This window comes from Budorcas taxicolor, chromosome 3 (assembly GCF_023091745.1).
Source record: "Budorcas taxicolor isolate Tak-1 chromosome 3, Takin1.1, whole genome shotgun sequence".
Lineage (NCBI taxonomy): Eukaryota > Metazoa > Chordata > Mammalia > Artiodactyla > Bovidae > Budorcas > Budorcas taxicolor.
In genome coordinates, this window is record NC_068912.1 from 24,486,510 (window position 1) to 24,509,491 (window position 22,982).

The 22,982-nt window shown below is 40.3% G+C and overlaps 1 protein-coding gene across 2 annotated transcripts in view; it reads left to right on the plus strand.

Annotated features, from left to right (window-relative positions):
* Positions 1-22,982, plus strand: part of WARS2 (tryptophanyl tRNA synthetase 2, mitochondrial) — a 94,626-nt gene that overhangs the window by 65,975 nt on the left and 5,669 nt on the right. For both annotated transcript variants that reach the window (XM_052637407.1, XM_052637409.1), the window contains exons 3-4: positions 7,266-7,346; positions 10,798-10,883. In XM_052637407.1, coding sequence (XP_052493367.1) covers positions 7,266-7,346; positions 10,798-10,883 — 167 coding nt within the window. The remainder of the gene's footprint in view (positions 1-7,265; positions 7,347-10,797; positions 10,884-22,982) is intronic.

Genomic DNA, 22,982 nt, shown 5'->3' on the forward strand with positions numbered 1-22,982 from the left:
CAAATAATCACCAGCCCTGCAAATGAGGGGCTTTTCTCCATTTTCCAAATGGGCAGCTGTCTGGCTGAATAGTGACAATTCTCTGGGGTTGGGTCTATATGAGGAGCTCCAGACCTCAACTTACCCTACCATTGGCTACTAGGCTGCTGTTTTCATGACCACGCAGACACGGGGAGAGACTGATGGGGATCAGGCAAATTAAAATGCCACCAGGCTCTCTGTTCTTACTGAGACTGTGATTTTTTCTTAATTATTCTTCAGATGATTACAAGTCTTTGGTTAATTTTCAAGAGTTTTATAAAAGTTGACTTTGACTGTTTTTGTTTGTGTCTCATTGTTTTTAAAGAGGAGCAGATTTTCAGAGGTTGTTACTCTGCTGTTTTAGCAGTCCTTGAAGGAAATGGCAATCTACTCCAGCACTCTTGCCTGGAAAATCCCATGGACAGAGGAGCCTGATAGGCTACAGTCCACGGGGTCGCAAAGAGTTGGACACGACTTCACTTTCACTTTCACTTTCACTTTCCACCTTTTCTAAGCGCTAGAAAAGTTTTCATTTTATTTTATTCAAGACCAAGTGTAGTTAGATTTGCAAGCCTTTTGTCTATTTTCACAAGCTGAACACACACATGTACAGGTTACATGGTTAATTTGTGTTGATCTTTATTCCCCTTTCCATTTACTTAACCACCCCTTTCCCAAGATAACCTGTTTTTAAATTCAATATAATTTAGTATATACTCTTTTACGTCTGGCTTCTTTCATTCAACATTATGTTTATGAGATTTGTTCATGTTCTTAAACGTAATTTAGTCTTCCCCATTGCTGTAGTATTCCCTCGAGTGAGTATACCACAATATATGCATTCTATGTAGGTGGACATTTGGATCACCTACAATATAGGGCTACTATAGTACATTCTTGCACATATATTTTTGTGAACATATGTAAACATTTCTGTTAAGGTATATACATAGAAATGGAATACCTGGGTCATATGTTATATGAATGCTGAGTATTAATGGATACAGTCAGCATTCAAAGGCGGTGGAACAGTGTTTACATTCCCACAGCATGGTATAAAGGGCTTCCATGGTGACTCAGAAGGTAAAGCATCTGCCTACAACGCAGGAGACCAGGCTTCAATCCCTGGGTCAGAAAGATTCCTTGGAGAAGGGAATGGCAACCCACTCCAGTGTTCTGCCTGAAGAATCCCATGGACCGAGGAGCCTGGCAGGCTACAGTCCATGGGGTTGCAAAGAATCGGACACAACTGAGCGACTTTTGCTTCACTTCAGCACAGTATAAGAGTTGTTTACTCAATATCCTGACCATACTTGATAGTATTTTGGGTTTTTCAGCTTAATCATTCTGGTGAGTGTGTAATGGTATCACTAATTTGCACTTAGAACATTTGGTCGGTTTTCATAAGGTGATACTGCTTTTTCCTTATCAATTTGTAAGCGTTCTGTACATATTCTGTATACCAATGTATTCTGTTTGCAAACATCTCTTCTCACTCTGTGACGTGCCTTTTTTTCCTCTTTTTAAAAAATAATTTTTATTTATGTAATTTATTTTTGGCTGTGCTGGGTCTTCATTGCTGCCTGTGGGCTTTCTCTGGTTGCAGCGAGTAGGGACGACTCTTCACTGCAGTGTGCTGGCTTCTCACTGCAGTGGCTTCTCTTGTTGCATGTCCCCTGCATTGACAGGTTGATTCCCAACCACTGAACCACCAGGGAAGTCCCTTTTTCCCTCTTTAATGGTTCAGGAGACTTTGGCATCAGGTGAAGAAGGACAGGGAGTGATCCCTGAGAGATGGGAGACAATGGCTCCGATTTACTGCCTGGAAAGAATTCCCAAGCAAAGCACCCAGTGTGAAAGTGTTAGTTGCTCAGTTGTGTCTGAGTCTTTGCAACCCTATGGACTGTAGCCGGCCATGCTCCTCTGTCCATGGAATTCTCCAGGCAAGAATACTGGAGTGGGTTGCCATTTTCTTCTCCAGGGGATCTTCCTAACCCAGTAATCGAACCTGGGTCTCCTGCGTTGCAGGCAGATTCTTTACTATCTGAGCCACCAGGGACGCCCCTTTTAATAGTGGTGTTTGATAAAAATATATTATTAATTTTAATGTAGTTTCAATTATCAAGATTTTTGCTCTCTGTTTAGTGCTTTTCAGATCCTATTAAAAATTCATACTGACCAAAGGAAATTAAAGATGCAATCAACTGGGTTATTTTTTCTACAAATTTTTAAAAATATTTAGGCAAAAAATTTTAGCCAACCATGAAGAATACCAGTGTTTCCTCATGAGCGTATTTTAAAGATGCTTGTCCTCTTTCATTCACAAAAGCACCAGCAAAGAATCAAGTCTTATACAGCTGTATTCCAGAATAGTTTTTTTCCTTCCTATCAAGCCCAGCAATTCCACTGAGTACATTTCTTAGACCATTTGTTTGTAATCCCCGTCTGCTCTTTTCAGAGATAAAGGGGCCCATTAGAATTGAAGTTCTCTCACTTTCTGCTCTCCACTGTTACCCCACAAGATAGACCCTCATCTGTATTTATTTCTCTTCCTCATGTTTCAGTGGAAGATATAGGTTTATCCCACCTTAAAAAAACAAACACAATTTTTGTTCTCAATCCCTACCACTTACCTTTGTTTCTATCCTCCTTAAAAAAGAAATGTCTTACACATGTGATAAAATTGCATTGAACTAAATACAGCCACACAATGAGCGCATGTAATACTGGTGAAATCTCAATAGGGTGGATGGAATGTATCAAATTCTGTTTCCTGGTTGTGAGGTTGTACTGTATTTATGCAAGGTGTTGCCTTTGGGGGAAACTGAGTGAAGCGTATACTGGATCTCTCAGTAGTATTATTTCTTACAACTAGAAGTAAATCTATAATTATCTCAGCTTAAAAAGTTAAAAAATTCTTTCTGAAATTTCTATAATAATAATGACTGAATCACAAGCTGGAATCAAGATTGCTGGGAGAAATAACAACCTCAGATATGCAGATAACACCACCCTAATGACAGAAAATGAAGAGGAACTAAAGAGCCTCTTGATGAGGTGAAAGAGGAGACTAAAAAAACAACTGGTTTGAAACTCAACATTCAAAAAACTAAGATCAAGGCATATGGTGCCATCATTTCATGGCAAATAGAAGGAGAAAAAGTAAAAGCAGTAACAGATTTTATTTTCTTGGGCTCCAAAATCACTGCAGATGGCGACTGCAGCCATTAAATTAAAAGATGCTTGCTTCTTGAAAGAAAAGCTATGACAAACCTAGACAGTGTATTAAAAAGCAGACATTACTTGGCCAACAAAGGTCTGTATAGTCAAAGCTGTGGTTTTTCCAGTAGTCATGTAAGGATGTGAGAGTTGGACCATAAAGAAGGCTGAGCGCCAAAGAATTGATGCTTTAGAATTGTGGTGCTAGAGAAGACTCTTGAGAGTCACTTGGATAGCAAGGAGATCAAACCAGTCAATCCTGAAGGAATTCAACTCTGAATATCCATTGAAAGGACTGATGCTGAAACTGAAGCTCCAATACTTTGGCCACCTGATGCAAAAAGCTGACTCATTGGAAAAGACCCTGATGCCAGGAAAGATTGAAGGCAAAAGGAGAAGAGGGCAGCAGAAGATGAGACGGTTAGATAGCATCACTGAACCAATGGACATGAATTTGAGCAAACTTCTGGAGATGGTAAACGACAGGAAAGCCTGCCATGCTGCAGTCCATGGGGTCACAAAGAGTCAGAGACCACTTAGTGACTGAACAAGAACAGCAATCATTTATTGAGTGCTTACTGTATGCTAGGTACTCTACCAAGCACTGTCAGGTGAATACTGTTGTTAATCTCATTTTATACATGATAAAACTGAGGCACAGAGAGGTTAAGTCATTTATACAGGGTTACCCAGCTAATGAGTGGCAGAATTAGCATTCAGAAACCATGGCCTAACCTCAGAGAGAGAACTCTTATGAGCTCTGCTCTATTACCCTTTTTTTCTTGTTCCATACTTAATGGATACTACTTTGACATTTCATATTTTCACAGGTGTTTGCCATACATTTTGTTTAGTTACTCTTTTTTAAATTAATTTTTACTGGCATATAGTTGCTTTACATATACACTATTGACACTATATACAAAATGAGTAACAAATGATAACATACTGTGTAGCTCAAGGAGCTCTACTTAATGCTTTACTTGTACATCTGTCTTTATATGCTGCCTCCTAGTCACATTTCAACCACCGCTTTCTATTTCAGCATTCATCCCAGTCCCTCACGTGAAACTGCTTTTGGCCGGATTACCAAGGGATTCTTTTTGGTCCTAACCATTCTTTCTGCAGCCTTTGTTACTGTCATACATTCAACAGATATTTATTGAGCACCTGTAGTTCACCTCAGATATGCAGATGACACCACCCTTATGGCAGAGAGTGAAGAGGAACTAAAAAGCCTCTTGATGAAAGTGAAAGAGGAGAGTGAAAAAGTTGGCCTAAAGCTCAACATTCAGAAAACGAAGATCATGGCATCCGGTCCCATCGCTTCATGGGAAATAGATGGGGAAACAGTGGAAACAGTGGCTGACTTTATTCTTCTGGGCTCCAAAATCACTGCAGATGGTGACTGCAGCCATGAAATTAAAAGATGCTTACTCCTTGGAAGGAAAGTTATGAGCAACCTCGATAGTATATTCAAAAGCAGAGACGTTACTTTGCCGACTAAGGTCCATCTAGTCAAGGCTCTGGTTTTTCCTGTGGTCACGTATGGATGTGAGAGTTGGACTGTGAAGAAGGCTGAGCGCCGAAGAATTGATGCTTTTGAACTGTGGTGTTGGAGAAGACTCTTGAGAGTCCCTTGGACTGCAAGGAGATCCAACCAGTCCATTCTGAAGGAGATCAGCCCTGGGATTTCTTTGGAAGGAAAGATGCTAAAACTGAAGCTCCAGTACTTTGGCCACCTCATGCGAAGAGTTGACTCATTGGAAAAGACTCTGATGCTGGGAGGGATTGGGGGCAGGGGGAGAAAGGGACGACCCAGGATGAGATGGCTGGATGGCATCACGGACTTGATGGACGTGAGTCTGAGTGAACTCCGGGAGTTGGTGATGGACAGGGAGGCGTGGCGTGCTGCTATTCATGGGGTCACAAAGAGTCAGACACGACTGAGCGACTGAACTGAACTGATAGTGTACCAGATTCTTGTTTTACAGCAGTGGACAGGGTAGGCAAAATGACTGTAACTGCAGAATACATGTCTTTACTTGTTATGATTAAGAGGTCAGAAATCTTAAATCATTGCTGACTTGTTTGTGGATCGTCAGCAGACCACTTTATTGTTCCGTGTTTTTGTTTTTCTGTGGCTGAAACAGGTTATATTTTTATTTTGTTTGTGCTTTCACAACATAAGTCAGAATGTGCTATATTTAATACCATTTTCACTTTCTCCAGATAGAAATCTGATCACTTCCAAGCAGTAGCCATGAATATGAATAAATGAAGAGAGCCAAATCCTAAAGTATAGTACCCTTCTGATGTACTTATTAATGATAAATTATGAAAATTATTTGCCTTTGACCAAAAAGTCTTACTGTATTTCTATATAAGAATAATTGAATTAATTTTATGCCACATTATTTGGAATCACCAGAAAGATCTCTGCAGAGTATTCAATAGGTCTCATTCCATATATCCAAATATAAAGCTACTCCAAGGAAAATACTTGACTTTATAGAGACGTCACGGTAGCTGTTTGCATATAACCAAAGCTGAGCTCTTGAGCCCTAGTTGAAGGAAAGGGATCATCTTGTCTCTTTCCACATGTACATGGTTATTTTCTGTGTTTTTATTCCTTTCTTAATTCAGTAAAGAAGAAAAAAAAATCTCTCCTAGTTTTTCATGTCAAAAAACAGCTCTTATTTTATTAGTTCAAGTGGGAATGCTTTTTGCTGGTGACTGGAAGCGACTATAATCCTCTTGCTTCCAGCCAGGGTTCCTGTTTCTGTCTGATAGCTGTTTGTTTACAGCAGCAGTTAGCAATTTGCATGGACAATGCTGTCAAAGTCACTGCCCTCAATGAACCCCAAATGCCTCTTGGAAGAAAGATGACAGATTCAGCCTAGCAACTTGCAAAACTTTAAAAGTGATTCCTTGTCAAACATGTGAAAAACAACTCTTCCCTCTCCATGACTTGAGGGAAAAAAAAAAGAGAGAAACTATCTTATGCCAGATGGCGATTCCTTGCGAGTAAAATAGGCCTGGGCTGATTCAGCTTCATTCCTTTATGTTCCATTTGCAAAACCCACAGAGAACACATTTGGGGCCACTTTCCAGAGCTGGCAATAGTCTCTGCTTTTTAAGGAAATCAGATGGGCACACACACAAAGCCACAGTGGATGAAGGGCTCAGAATCCCCAGGGTCCTGAAAAGGGATGCATAGGCCTTAAATTCTCGGTGACCGGTTAGTACCTGGCCCAGACCCAAGAATCATCCCAATTGTTGCCAGATTTGGTGACTTGATTTAATTTTGTTAAAACAGAAACAAATTGGGAGAAGGTTATATTTTCTTGTTGATTAAACCTCTTCTTTAAAAAAAAAAAAAGGGAAAAATAGAAACTATAAAAACACGCTTTCAGATAATAAATTGACTCCTAAATTTCAAACTACTCTGGGTCTAAAGGACTCAATCTTTAATTTTCAGTCCAGTACCATTTTTTGCCATGTAAGATAGTACAGCTGCTTTCATATATTTAGAGGATTGGACCAATGTGTATGCATGTTTGTGTGTGTGCATGGGTATGTCTTCTCTTTGGCTTTTTTTTTTTTTCCATATAATTGACTTATTATATTAGTTTCAGGTATACAGCATAGTGATTCCATATTTTTATAGATTATACTGCATACAAAGTTATTATAAAATCCTGACTAGATCCTCTGTGCTGAAATAGATGGTTCAGGACATAGTGAAGTCCCCTCACTGAAGATGCTGAAGCAATGTCTGGTCAGCCGCTGTCTAGGGATGTTGTGAAGAAGATTGAAATACTAGACTAGTAATGGTATTGGGTAGTTTTTAAGATGTCTTCTGCATCTAAAATTCTATGCATTACGAATTAACTCCCTTGATTTTTTAAATTAACATGATCTGAGATATTTTAGTCAAGGTAATACCTATTGTCCATTTCGTTTTGCCTTATACGCAAGATGATATTGACCACCTTTGTTAATGTTCTATTTTATTTCTTCAGGTGTCTGAGCACACACAATTAAGTTGGATCCTTACCTGCATGGTCAGATTACCTCGATTACAACATTTACACCAGTGGAAGGTAAATGCCAGTGATCTGATTAATAAACAGAAAGAAGTTCAGTCCCCACTGCAGCTATTTTTCCCCTCTCTGTTTATTTTTGTGTTATGCTCTGGGAATCCTGAGTTTTCTGGCTTGCTATGCCCTAGTGGCTAACAAGACCAGTATCTTTAACCTCATTGCCTTAGGGTATGAAACAGAAAATAGAAGGATTCTCCAAGATTCTTTCAAACTAAAAAACTGGTTACCAATATCCAGCTTATTCATTATTTGATTTTATCTCTGCATGGTCAGTCCTTAGTGACCGTTAGATAGACTTGGTAAGACTTTGTGCCACATTCTAAGTAAACATTTCTGGACTACTAGACCCTGAGGTTGCCTCCACCAGAATTAACTGGTTGTTAAAGCCTGAAGGTTATCATTGTGGGGAGAAGAGACTACATATTTTATTCCATATTTAAACAAATTGAGTCTAAGCAACAGTTCAAACTCACAGAAAAATTAAGTCTGTTCTTTTTCTAAGAAGTTCAACTGAGAAATATAAATTGGGTAATTCATAGTATTCCCATGGAATTTTGCAACTGAATCACACCTGAAGGTATGTAGCCCTCTAGAACATCAACACTAATTTTAGTATCAAGCTTCTTTCTAGCATATTTTCAGGGCCACTGATTTCCTTAGAAGCTTGTTCAGAAGCCTTCACACACAGAGAGAAACAGAGCTTTAAACTGGCAGTACCTGAATAAGGCATACTGGTGGTGCTGTAGAATCATTACCTGCCCAGAGTTAGAAACAAAATTGATAATGACTCTATCATATGTTGGCTTGTGGCAAGATTTTCCCATTTTATCATAATATGGTAATGCTAAACTGAACACTTTTAAAACTGAAATACTTTTAAAAGAACTGATTTAATGGGAAATGCTCCCACTTTAAAATAGTGTCTAAGGATCTCCTGGTAACACGTTGCCAGTGAATGCATTCTGAATAAGCCTTCCACTAGTCTGTGATTTCTTATTTGTGGGGAAAATACGAATTTCAAAGCTAGTCTTATCCTGGAGCTTGGAAACTGCCTTCCAGGGTCATTCTTTCATTAACAAATACTGATGATGCCTTCTGCTAGTCTCATAACACGCTAAGTACTGGAGAAATCATAGTCACCAAGATGGATGGATGCAGCGCCTTTCATGAGGTTTGTAGTCTATTTTGGAACAGATTCTCAGGTGGCACTAGTGGTAAAGAACCTGGCTGCCAGTGCAGGAGACTTAAGAGATGTGGGTTCGATCCCTGTGTCAGGAACATCCCCAGGAGGAGAGCATGATGATCCACTCTTGTCTTCTTGCCTGGAGAATCCCATGGAGAGAAGTGGCAGGCTGCAGTCCATAGTGTTGCACAGAGTTGGACACAACTGATGCGACTTAGCATGCATGCACAGTTACACAAAAAATCAGAGTATGAAAAGTTTTAAGAGGACAAGGTTCCAGTTCTATGGGAAGATCTAAGAACCCCTAGCTTGGTTTTGATTGGGGCAGTGAGGGGCAAAACAGTGGGGTAGAAGTATAGGATCAGGGCTGCTGAGGTCAGGGTTATTTAGAGGATTGATGAGATGACACAGGTGTGAGGCATCTGGGGCCCATAATAGGCATCCAATAAATATTAGAACTCCCCACATCGCCCCACTTCCTTTGTAGTTTCAAGATCTAGTATTCTAATATAAAAAGACTATAAATCTAATACAGTAGCAATTTTTAAAAGTTGGGTTCTTTTCTCATTTGTTTGTTTCCAAATTAAATTTTTGTTAGAATTACCTGATAATCAGTGCAAACTGGCCTCTATCATGGACATTATAATAAGGAGATGTACTGAAGGAATTATGTGGTCAACTTTCAAAGTTCCTATGAACGGCCTATAGCAATAGTAGTGCTGTAAACCAGAAACTGGGCTTCCCTGGTGGTTCAGTGGTAAAGAATCCTCCTGCCAATGCAGGAGACGCGGGTTTGATCCCTGGGTTGGGAAGGTCCCCTGGAGAAGGAAATGGCAACCCCCTCCAATATTCTTGCCTTGGAAATCCCATAGACAAAGGAGCCTGGCTGGCTACAGTCCATAGGGTCACAGAAGAGTTGGATATGACTTAGAGCTAAGCAACAAAAACAAGCCAAAAATTGCTGGAAGAAACCAGAAAAGCCTGTAACTAAATTATGGAACATTAAGATGACTAAAGGGAGAAACTGTTGTATTCAGATCCAGCCTCAAGGTATGTCTGCACTTTGGTTTAGGAAGCCCAAGTTGTGAGGGCATGTGTGAGCTTGATTCTTGGAATCATGCAAGTTTATAAATTGAGTTGTTCATTTCATTCAGGAATCACTGGATTTCAGAGAAGTAATTCATATTAGATAAACAAAACTTATTTACACACCAAAATATCAATTTAACGTGCATGCTTAGTTGTGTCCAACTCTTTATGACCCCATGGACTGTAGCCCACCAGGATCCTCTGTCCATGGGATTTTCCAGGCAAGAATACTGGAGTGGGTTTCCATTTCCTCCTCCAGGGGATCTTCCTGACCCAGGAATCGAACCCATGTCTCTCGTCTCCTGCATTGGCCAACAAATTCTTTACTACTGTGCCTCATGGGAAGCCCCATTTATCAGTTTACAGATATGATATACCTAAACCTTGGAAGAGTTACCAGTGAACTGCACACAATAGTCCCTGCTAATAAGCAACTCTACCCAGAAAGCCAAATTTCCTGTAGCAAGGGGGTTAGTACCACTAGGGCTGATGTTCAGGGTGCACATACCAGTAGTTTATAGTCAGCACCCAGGACTCACCAGTTGTTAAATATTTCTAATATCACCTCCGGTGTTTCCATTAGCTTCCCTGTTAAGGAAATATTTTGGTTTATACAACCTGTACTGTTCATTGGAATTACTTTACTCTCACTGCTTTCCCACCTAACGATCATGACAGATCATTAGAATTGGTAAGATGAAAATTTCTCTTACTTTCATTATTTTTTAACGCCATGATTTTCAGGGTTTTATTTTAATGTGAAGTTAAGGGGGCATTACAGTTTTGTCAATAGCACAGTATGAGACTTCTGGAAAGGTTCCACAAACAGTTTGATGTTAACTAATGTAATGTCATGATATTTTCCGACCTTCCCCGTGAAATCTGGAATTTATCTGATTTGGAGTCTAGAAAATCTTAGACCTTTATTTTAATAAAATCGAAAAGAAGTAGTGGTAGTGCAGGATCACTTCAAGGGACAGTGGGGATGTGAATATTCACCTTATTCCTGCCTAAGCCGGGAATGTGGAGACAAGCCAGCCAGAAGACGGCCAGATTTGCTAGAAGGGACTGAGTCAGGATGTTGTTACAGGTGGCTTCAGATCACTCTCGGTGTGCTCTTAAGATTTCTTAATTTAGCACTATAATTAGGTTCATGTCAGATTTCTTTTCACCCTACAGGCAAAGACTGCCAAGGAGAAGCAGAGTGGAACCATGGGGCTGCTCACATACCCAGTGCTCCAGGCAGCTGACATTCTGCTGTACAAGTAAGGAGCAGAGCTCACCGCAGCCCTAAATGTAGTCACGCTGACAAGAGAGTGTCACCTGGCTCTAAAAGATTTGGTTAACGGGGAAGAATGGTTACAGCAAGGGGCAGGCACACGAATCTATTTGCATCTATTCCCCAGTAATAATGCTAAATCTAACCAGTCAGTCCTAAATGAAATCAACCCTGAATAGTCTTTGGAAGGACTGATGCTGAAACTGAAGCTCCAATACTTTGGCCACCTCATTGGAAAAGATCCTGATGCTGGGAAAGACTGAGGGCAGGAGGAGAAGGGGATGACAGAGGATGAGACGGTCGGTTGGCATCACCAACTCACCAACTCAATGGACATAAGTTTGAGCAAATTCTGGGAAATAGTGAAGGAAAGAGAAACCTGGCGTTTTGCAGTCCGTGAGGTCGCAAAGAGTCAGAGACGACTGAGCAACTGAACAACAACAAATAGAAGTATGTTTAAATGTGAAACTAATAATTTTAAGAAGTAGCATTTAAGTAGCACTTACTATGGGTTGCAAACAGTCATAAGTAATTTGCATACCTTAACCCATTTAATCCTCACAACAGCCTTTAGAATCTGTACCATCAGCATCCTCATTTTACAGATGTGGAAACCAAAGCACAGAGTGGTTAGTAACTTGCCTGGGGTCAGGTGATAGCAAGGCCTGGACCTAGGATTTGAGTCTATAAAGTTTACGTACAGAGTCTGTGTTCTTAACACTGTGGGATATAGTGTTCCCTAGTAATAATTTCACTTCAAGAGTTTTAAATATTGATTTCTCAGATAATCTAGCCTCCCAAGAAATGCTATTCCATAGCACTTGCTGCAGCCATGGAAATGCTCTCTATCTGCTCTAAGACCAGAGCCACCAGTCACGGGTAGCTGTTAATACTTGAAATGTTGACAGAACTGAATTTCAACTTTAATTTTAGTTGATTAAAGAGCTGCCTGTGGCTACTGTATTGGACCGGAGAGCAAGTTTTTCAACATCCTACAAGGTGCCCTCACTTTTCTTGAACCCACAATCTATAAATCAGCTACTGCTGCCACTTACAGGTCTCAAGACTATACAACCAGAGGATGCCAATGCCTTGCACTCTCTGTAGGACTGGCCAGGGCTTCTGACCTCATTCCTCTTCCAGTTCTTCCCTGCTAACCCCATATCACCTCCCTTGACACCTATTTGGCTATTTAGAGATAAAGCCTCCCAGTCAGCAGGCACTCATAGCCAAGCATTGTTATAGTGAAAGCTTCTGAGGAAAAAGATTAATTTGATGAGTGTTTTTTACTCCTTTCCCCTAAAGCCCTGATCCCCATAAAAGTGCCTCTTCTGTGGGAAAACTGGATTTCTTTGCATGTAAATGTGATAATAGCATGGAGATGATAGTGTATGTTCCTTGTAAAATGACCCCAGAGCCCTTGTGCAGTGATGGTGGAAACAGCCAGAAAAATAGTTGCTCAGCTTTACATGTAAGGAATGTCCATTAGTACATACAAGCTGTCTTCATTGCATTAAATTTAACTTTGATTCACGTTATGATTATGTGTCTGCTTGCTATTTTAACTTGAATGCTGGGCCCCTGATAACATTTATTATTTATCATAAGTAACTTTTGACTTATCCTGGGAAATCTAGAACATTTTTCTCCAGAAGCAGCAAATGAAAGTCTAAGAAGGATCTAATAATATAGTTTCCCACTGAAGTAGCATATTTACTTAGAAAGGTTCTACAAAGAACCTTGATTTTGTTACCTGTAAAGAAGAGACAAATCCTTCCTAAAGGATTATAATGAAACACGTCCCTTGTCTATGCTTGATGGTGATATCTCTGACTGTGACAGTCTTATGTCTAGTTCCATTTTCAAGGGCTACTTCTACATAGAACCAGAGGCTGATTTTTCAGCCCCAGGATTTGGAAGCACAGCAGATTTCTTTAACGGTTCAAGAGCTCTCATGGGAGAGTCCTCTGAACTCAGGGCTATGAACAAAAAGTGAACTTGAACAAGAACGATTGACCTTTTTGTAATACCATGGAACAGAGAGTGGGAGGGAACTCTAAAGGGCCTCTTCTCCAAATCCCTTGCTCTACCAATGTGGCCCAGGCAGGCTAAATCTGTCCAAAGCTGTGGAGCCAGACAATGGACAGAGGAGGCTCGGGATGTGATCATGGTCTCCTGAGGCCAGTGCTCACCCTCCTTAAGGAGCCAGTCATAAGTTATGTTAGGAGGCAAGATCATCACATGAATAACCAGAGCAGTATGAGATCATCTATACCAAAGTGATGATGAATTTGTTTTCATCAGTTGCTCAAAAATACAATCGGCAGAATGATAAAAATCCTACAGTTTCTTTCATCTCTAAAGTGGGTTAATGGTAGTCAGCTCTGCGTAAATTGATATCACCTAGTATATACTCAATACAGAGATTTTAAGAGTACAAACAACAATTTAAAAGACTGACATTGGCAAAAGTAGCTCCTTAACATCCTCAGATTTATCATATCATCTGCCTTTCTTTCAACCCAAGTGTGAGGTTGAGAATGTCCTCTTTTCTTACATAAAACAATAGTTATTTCAGATGTAGCAGGTAAATACCAAGAGCTTTCCAACAGCTTCCTGTCTGTCTCACTCTACCCAACGTCAGCAGGTTCTCACAGTTGGTTAATACTTAAGAATTAGTAGTTCTTTTCCACCCTCAATTATCCCCCTGTAGCCAAAAAAAAAAAACCCATACTATAAATATTCCTTCTTTAACTCTTCCTGATCTATTTAGTGGTTAGAATATACACTAAGAATGCCATCAGATTCCTTCATTTTTCCTGTTTTCTGAGAGCAAAATTACAGTGGCAGATTTTTGCCTATTCTTATCAGGATTCTGCTATATTAATTTGTTAAACGAAAGTATTTTTCCATAAAACTAGGAACTGGAACTTCCGGGGTGGTCCAGTGGTTAAGACTCTGTGCTCCCCATTCAGGGGGGCCTGGGTTCAATCCCTGGTCAAGGAACTGGTACCCACATGCCGCAACCAAGAGTTTGCATGCCACAACTGAAAGACCTCGCATGTCACAATGAAGATCGAAGATCTTGCGTGACACAACTAAGACCCAGGGTAGCTAAAATAAATAAATAAACTTATTTTTTAATCCAAGGTGATTGTCTATATTCAAGATGATTGTCTCCTACCTTAGCCTAGAAACTATCTACCTGTAATGCCACAATCGGATCAAAGATGTGGAGCTAGTAACTGTGTGCTCCTTTTCTGTCCTGTCTGGTCTCAGGCCAGACATCCTCCTGCTGCCAGCCACGCATGCTGCAGCCCAGAGACTCTGTTCCTTTGGACTTTTTTCTCCTGCCGTCTTCCTTCAGACTAGTCCCAGGAGTACTGTTGCCACACTATGCACATCCCCCATTTCCTGTGCATGTTTGTCCTTTGGGCCCCTGCAAAGTGCGCAGACAAGTACAGTAAACTCAGCTCTGTTTACTACAGCATTTACTCTGCTGACATACATTTCTCATCTGTCTTACTGTGCTTCTTTCCAAAGTTTAGAAAATCCCAATTGCTTGATAATAAGTAGCAGAGGCAGAACTCAACCAGGTCTGATTTTTAGCCTGTACCATTGTTTTCCCTACAACACAGCTCAAGCACTTGGGGTATTCTTTGTTTGAGATATTTTTGAATTTTAAAAAATATGATAACTAAAATGTTTATGAATATATACATTATAAATATAGATAAATACAAAAAACCAAAAATATATACCAAAAAATTCCTATTTTTTTTCTCACAAGCAAATCTATATGTGGCCCCTCATAATATGTTGACGTGCAGAGCTATTATAGACTTCATGTTTCTTTTGTCAAAATCAGCATTAGGATGAGTGGCCCATGATGGGCTAGAAAACAACCATGAGGGAAGGCAGTGGAAGAGGGGCTTTCCAGATAACTGTATGAAAGATTTATGTAAGTGTTTTGGCAGAACTCAGTAAGGAACCCAAGAATGGAGATTTTGAGACTATCTTAAGCTTGAGAAAGTGAAGTGAAAGTGTTAGCTGCTCAGTTCAGTTCAGTTGCTCAGTCGTGTGACCCCATGAATCGCAGCACGCCAGGCCTCCCCCTCCATCACCAACTCCCGGAGTTCACTCAGAGTCGCGTCCATCGAGTCAGTGATGCCATCCAGCCATCTCATCCTCAGTCATTCCCTTCTCCTCCTGCCCCCAATCCCTCCCAGCATTAAAGTCTTCTCCAATGAGTCAACTCTTCGCATGAGGTGGCCAAAGTACTGGAGTTTCAGCTTTAGCATCATTCCTTCCAAAGAACACCCAGGGCTGATTTCCTTTAGAATGGACTGGTTGGATCTTGCAGTCCAAGGGACTCTCAAGAGTCTTCTCCAACACCACAGTTCAAAAGCATCAATTCTTCGGCGCTCAGCCTTCTTCACAGTCCAACTCTCACATCCATACATGACCACAGGAAAAATCAGAGCCTTGACTAGACGGACCTTAGTCGGCAAAGTAATGTCTCTGCTTTTGAATATGTTATCTAGGTTGCTCATAACTTTCCTTCCAAGGAGTAAGCGTCTTTTAATTTCATGGCTGCAATCACCATCTGCAGTGATTTTGGAGCCCCCCCAAAATAAAGTCTGACACTGTTTCCACTGTTTCCCCATCTACTTCCCATGGAGTGATAGGACCAGATGCCATGATCTTCATTTTCTGAATGTTGAGCTTTAGGCCAACTTTTTCACTCTCCACTTTTACTTTCATCAAGAGGCTTTTTAGTTCCTCTTCACTTTCCGCCATAAGGGTGGTGTCATCTGCATATCTGAGGTTATTGATATTTCTCCCGGCAATCTTGATTCCAGCTTGTGCTTCTTCCAGCCCAGCATTTCTCATGATGTACTCTGCATAGAAGTTAAATAAGCAGGGTGACAATATACAGCCTTGACATACTCTTTTCTCTATTTGGAACCAGTCTGTTGTTCCATGTCCAGTTCTAACTGTTGCTTCCTGACCTGCATACAGGTTTCTCAAGAGGCACGTCAGGTGGTCTGGTATTCCCATCTCTTTCAGCATTTTCCACAGTTGATTGTGATCCACACAGTCAAAGGCTTTGGCATAGTCAATAAAGCAGAAATAGATGTTTTTCTGGAACTCTCTTGCTTGTTCCATGATCCAGCAGATGTTGGCAATTTGATCTCTGGTTCCTCTGCCTTTTCTAAAACCAGCTTGAACATCTGGAAGTTCACAGTTCACATATTGCTGAAGCCTGGCTTGGAGAATTTTGAGCATGACTTTACTAGCATGTGAGATGAGTGCAATTGTGTGGTAGTTTGAGCATTCTTTGGCATTGCCTTTCTTTGGAATTGGAATGAAAACTGACCTTTTCCAGTCCTGTGGCCACTGCTGAGTTTTCCAAATTTGCTGGCATATTGAGTACAGCACTTTCATAGCATCCTCTTTCAGGATTTGAAATAGCTCTACTGGAATTCCATCACCTCCACTAGCTTTGTGCGTAGTGATGCTTTGTAAGGCCCACTTGACTTCACATTCCAGGATGTCTGGCTCTAGATGAGTGATCACACCAAGCTGCTCAGTCATGTTCAACTCTTTGTGACCTCATGGGCTGTAGCCTTCCAGGCTCCTCTGTCCGTGAGATTTCCCAGGCAAGAATAGATGGAGTAGGTTGCCATTTCCTTCTCCATGGGATCTTCCCGACCCAGGGATCAAACCCTCGTCTCATGCATTGGCAGGCAGATTCTTTACCACTGAGCCACCTGGGAAGCCCCAGACAATACAGTATATTCTTCTAAAAGGAGGGGGAAGGTATTTGTGCACTTTTAAGAACAGAGTGAAATGATCTGATTTATACTTTTAAAAGAGAATTGATTAAAAGGATGAGTCGTAGGGGCTCAGCCAAGGTCGGTAGGCTACTAAGAGGCTCTTTCATTAGTCTGTTTAGAGCACGAAGGTGTCAGTGAAGATGAAGAGAAGAGGCAAATTTAAAAGATTCTAGGACGTAAGATGGCTAAGACTTCGTAATGGATTGGATGTGTATGAGACAACGCCATCAGTAATGTCCCCAGGTTTCTGACTTATACAGCAGGATTGATGATGGTGTTGCCATTCACTGAGCTAGGGAATGCTGTAGAAGGACTAGCCAGAAGAATTTATAACTTCACGTGGTGTTTTCTCTTCTCTTGAAAGCTTTAACTCCCTAGAAGTTAAAACCTTCTTTATGTCTCGCATAGTCCTGACACCAGGCCTTGCACATCATAGATCGTCAATAAATAATTGCTAAATTAAGGAGTCATTACCAGTGGTGGTGATTTCATCCCTTATGAAAGGACAAGCAGCACCGAACCCCTATTCTAGCCAGGTTGGTTAAAGGCAGCAGCGCTGAAAATGCACAAATACAGCCAAAGAAGTAGGGGGGAAAAAAAAGGAACAAATTTCTGTGAGCCAATACATGTGAGCTATGATTATTCATCTAGACACTAATTCTGCCTGAGGGGTGGGGTGGATCCCAAGTGAATGTAGATGCAACAAGGAACTAAGCAAAAGAAACATGGTTTAGTCGCCAAAGATCAGACGCATTGTTGTGTGACAGAAGTTATAACAATCAAAATTATGAAAGACTTTTGCTTTATGTTGTGTCTAAGAAAGTACAGTCAGGGTAAGGAAAAAAAAAAGAAAATGGGGAAAAAGAGAAGACATTAATATGGAGATCATTATGTAGGGTATAAATTTTAAAAGAACAGCACTAAATTATTTGAAGTGAAAGGAAGACTGTGAGGAGAGAGGTTGAAAATGTGAAGAGAATAAGCCCCATAAGTGAGCAGAATCAAAGACAGGCTGAATTAATGTAAAGTGTAAACTCAATGGATGCGAAGGAAGGGCCAAGATAAATTATAGGAGGTGAAAGGAACAGCAGGAGCAGAGGGAGGAAAGACTAGAAACAAACAAACTAAAGTCAGATGAAAAAGCCAAGTGGAGCAATCGGTCCAGGTGAAAAAAATTAAAAAAAATTTTAATCCCTTTTTGTAAAAGCAAAACCTCTCAGGATTGTTAGCACAGAGCAAGGATCCGACAGAAGGCAAAGACTTATGCAAAGTCATTATGAAAACTAAATGTGTTTTCTGTTTAGTTTGGTTGCTTTGTGAATCTGGAACCATTTTGACATGTGGAAATATTCATTTTGATGTGCTTAAAGTGTATTGATTATGGTAATTGTTTTTTCTGTGTTAGTTGCAGTCCATTGTGATTTCCTATGGGCTACTGTAATTGCTTTTTAACCTACCCCGTTGGCTAATTTGGTTTGGGGCAGTCAAGATGACCTCTGCATGTCAGCCTTACTATAATTACAAGACAGGAGTGCAAAGTCCAGTCACAGAAGAGAAATTTAGGAAAGTGTGGTGAGGACATGTACACCTCAGAGAAGAGCATGTACAGGGCTGTGGATACTGCGGGAAACATAAAAAAGAAGATTTTTGTTTTCATTTCTCATCAAGTCAGTAACTTTCTGCTCCAGGCTGTGTGAAAGGAGATCACGGGACATGATTTTGTAGAATTTCCTAAATAAATCTACTGACCTTCGAAGAAGAGAAATGACTTCCTGACCCTTTGTCATGGTCCCTGGATTCTCCCTTTCCCTTCATTATCCTGTCCCTATTTTCCTTAAATTCAATAAGACTCCTCAGAAGTCCTATATCATACCATTCATATTTGGGGATTACCTAACAGATATATGAACTGCCAGTTTGTAATATGTTTTCTACCCAAATCAGGATTGCTGCCCAGGTCTGTGGCTGTCTCTGGGATTCTATGTTGATATTTATGTTTGTGGTATGAGTCTACTATCAGAAAGGAAAACGGTCCCAGTTTGAAAAAAGTCACACCGTACCACACATCAAGGTCCCAATATTGTCATTCTTGTATCATTTTGTCCTTCATGCTGTCAGATATCAATGAGTTTACATTATACTAATAGCCCGTGTATATTGAGCTCTTACTATCAAGGACTATGCTTGGTTAGCTTATCTAATCTTTGAAACAACAGTAAGAGGTCAGCACCATTATGATCCTCATTTTATAGAGGAAATGGAGGCTTTAGAACAGTAAGAAACTGGTCTATGATAACAGTAGCTATCGGAGCTATGATTTTAACTCATTCTGATTGTAAGCGGATTTTATTATAATTTTCTCTTGGTTTAAACCTATATAGACTATAGTTACTTCCTCCTGAGAGCATTCATTTATTGAATAAATATTTATTGAGCTCCTCCTACCAAGCAACTTTACTAGGTGTTGGGAATAGATTGAAAAGCAAGACAAGGTCTCAAAAAGCTTATTTGCTAGCAAGAGAGAAAGCAAGATGCAATAAGAAAACAAATGAAGTAAAATTATTAGACTAGGATTAATACTATAAAGAAAATAAATAAGATATTATGAAAAAGAATAACAGAGAAGCTAACGTTGGAGAGTAGAGTTAGGGAAGGCTTCTCCAAAGAGGTGATATTTAAGCTTAGACCTGAAATCAAGGCACCAGTAAGAGTTAAGGGAGGAATATTCTAGTAGAATACAAGGGCAATACATTCAATAGATCCAGCTCCCTGCCTTAAATATTTGAATTATAAACTTTCCAGGATTCATCATCTTGTTTTCTGTCTTTATAGAGTTCAGTAGCAGGAGAGTCAAGTCTCTCACAAGTTCATTTCAATGTTCTGATATAATTTAAGCATTCTATATTCAACCAGAAAAAAAGTGAGAAATCACTTCTACTATTTCTATTCTTTTTAACATATTGGTACATTTCCCACAGGTGGTGCTAGTAGTAAAGAATCCACCTGCCAATGCAGGAGACACAAGAGATGCAGGTTCAATCCCTGGTTCAGGAAGATCCCCTGGAGTAGGAAATGGTGACCTGCTCCAGTATTCTTGCCTGGAAAAATCTCATGAACAAGAGGAGTCTGGTGGGCTACAGTCCATGGGGTCGCAAAGAGCTGGACACGACTGAGCACATGCACACAGACACACACACACACACACACACACACATGTGCCATTTCCTCCAAACCAGATTTTGCAGCTAACATTCCTTGTTTCCACACTACATACCAGGCACCAACTATGAGCTTTGCATGCATTATTTTACTCATTCCTCAAGCAAGTCTGTGAGTAGGAACTATTATTAGTCAGTTTAAAAAAATTTTTTTAAGGGATTTAGTTTAAACAACTCTCCCAGGAACACCCAGCTGCTGAGTGGCAGAGCAAGAACCTGACCCCAGCCTAACATCAGAGCACCTACTCTAACCACTATGGCCTCTTCTTTATCTGAATGCACGTTATATATATTTTCCAAAAAGTTTGCATCCTGAGTGGGGTTTTTTGGTCTTATGTTTTTCCACATCATTAAATATTTTATGTTTTTAATGATTTTAATGTTTTCTTTGTTTTGGGCCTTTTGCTCTGTAGAGAGATTGTGTTTTCCTTGCTTTTATCTATTCCAGTGATTTGGAAAGTGTGCTTTCTGGTTTTAATTCTATTAGTGATCATCTTTAAACAAAGACCACCCAAATGAGAACAAATAGGCTTTCAGAGCTTGCCACAGCAAGAGACTCAGCCACCATCGCTTGTGTTCTGCAGGCAGGTGGGGGAGTAGGAAGGCTTTATAGGAAAGGAAGTTTTCAGGGATGCTCTGTTTAGAGATTGTTGCCATGGGGAAGCTGGAGGCTAACTAGAAATGGGGCATCTTATGTGATTGGTTTGGGAAACATATTTGACTTTCTCTGGTTGGTCCTAAGTTGGACAAAGAATTGGGATGTTGGCAGTTATTCACCAAGTCTTGACCATGCTGGGTCCATTCCTGCAGAGACTGGTTTGTCTTCCTTGGTTGGTTGCTCCAGAGGTTTGGGGTCAGAGATTTTTGGTCATAGAATGTCTGACCATTGTCCATTTGTATACCAGTTTGTCTCTTTTTGAAAATATATTTTTGACTCTTTTGTTAATCTTTTCAAGTAAAAAATGTTGTGATATTGTGTGGTTAAGATGGGTTAATTCATTACACTTGCAGATCCTGAGTCTATACTCACACTTGCTTTTGATTTTGTAAACTAACCTGGGATTTTCAATTGACTGTTGTTACATAAATGACTTGATTTCAGACTACATCATTTTCTATTTCAAATTGTAACCAAAATTTAGACTTTATGTTCTTAGTCTTTTTTAGCCAGTCCTTATACCTCAGCATCTCCATTTCTGAGTTCTTTAGTCCATAGATTTACTTCAACTTTTTTTCCAGTCCTTTACAATTTTTCTTCCAGCCTGAGAATTTCTATCTGTTCAGCTTACCTCACCTGTAAAATTGATTTACGTACAATAAGAATGCATTAAAAGTGCTTAGCAAAGTGCAGCATGTAGGAAGTGTTCAATAGCTATCAGTTACTTTATCATCATCTTCTTCATCATCATTATTATTATGAAAGTGTTGGTTGCTGAGCTGTGTCCAACTCTTTGCAATACCATGGACTGTAGCCCACCAGGCTCCTCTGCCCATGGGATTTTCCAGGCAAGAATACTGGAGTGGGTAGCCATTCCCTTCTCCAGGGGATCGTCTCAAACCAGGGATTGAACCTGGGTCTCTTGCATTGAGGCAGATTCTTTACCATCTGAGCCACCAGGAAAGCCCAATTATTAGTATGAAAGTGAAAGTGAAGTCGCTCAGTCATGTCCAACTCTTTGCGACCCCATGGACTATAGCCTACCAGGTTCCTCCATCCATGGGATTTTCCAGGCAAGAGTACTGGAGTGGGTTGCCATTTCCTTCTCCAGGGGATCTTCCTGACCCAGGGCTCAAACCTGGGTCTCCTGCATTGTAGGCAGATACTTTACCATCTGAGCCACCACGGAAGTCCTCAATTATTATTAGTATAGTTCACATATAAAACACAGCTTGGCTAGGTTTTTAACTTTTTTCTCACAACCCTATAAACATGGTTTCAATGTTGTATTATCAATCTTATTTCTGTCTTTATTTCTAACTATTGGCTTATAGGATTTTTCTTTAAGTTTGTAATTTAAAATTTTTTCTGGATTGTGTTTTGGTGTGATTCTCTGGGATTTTTTTCCTTTTTTTGTTGTTTTGCCATGCCAGGCATGCAGGATCTTCTGTGACCAGGGATCAAACCCATGCTTGGTGCACTGGGACTGTGGAGTCTTAACTGCTGGACCACCAGGGAAGTCCCAGGTTTTTGTTTTGTTTTGTTTTTTTTTAATATAATTGAAACTTGCTGTGTTCCTTCAGAAAGTATACTCATTTTTGTTTGCTTACTTCTTTGTTCTTAATTCATTCATCTCTCCTTCTGTTTTAGGTTATTTCCTCTGTTCACATGGTCCTGATGTCTTCTTGAGGAGGACCATACTCTAGGTCAGAGGATGGCCCTCTAGCCTGTCATTTACATGTCATGCTTCTCTCTTTCTTTCTCCTCTTGCTCTGAGTTCTTGAAGAGCTTCAGGTTTCTTTTCCAGGTCACTGATACATCCTGTCCTTTGGATTCTGCTCCTGCTGCTCCCAGTTCTTCTATTATCCATTTGGTTTCCTTCATCATTTTACTTTCTCTTCATTTAATCATTTTCTGTCACCACCTATGTTTGTTTTTCTTCTATTGTGATTTCTTGCTCATGTGTAATAACAGCCATGCCCTTTTGAATCCTATTGAGGTTACACAGCAGTTTTCTTTAAAACACACACAATTGTTTCTTGTAAAAGTTCATTTTCAAATGTTTGACCTTGCTTAGGCTCTGCAGGGTAAAGTTTCCTTTCCTTCGTTCCATGGTATTTTTCATAGGCCTTGTATTGGGGTCTTCCACGTGTTTGTTTGATCGACTGATTTCTTTCTTTTTTGGGGGGTGCTGAACTGGGTCTTGTCGCTGCACAGGCTTTTCTCTAGTTGTGGGGAGCAGAGGCTACTCTCTAGTTCTCTAGCTGTGGTGTGCGGGCTTAGCTGCTCCTCAGCATGTGGGGTCTGCCCCGATCAGGGATTGAACCCATGTCCCCTGCATTGGCAGGCAGATTCTTAACTACTGGGCC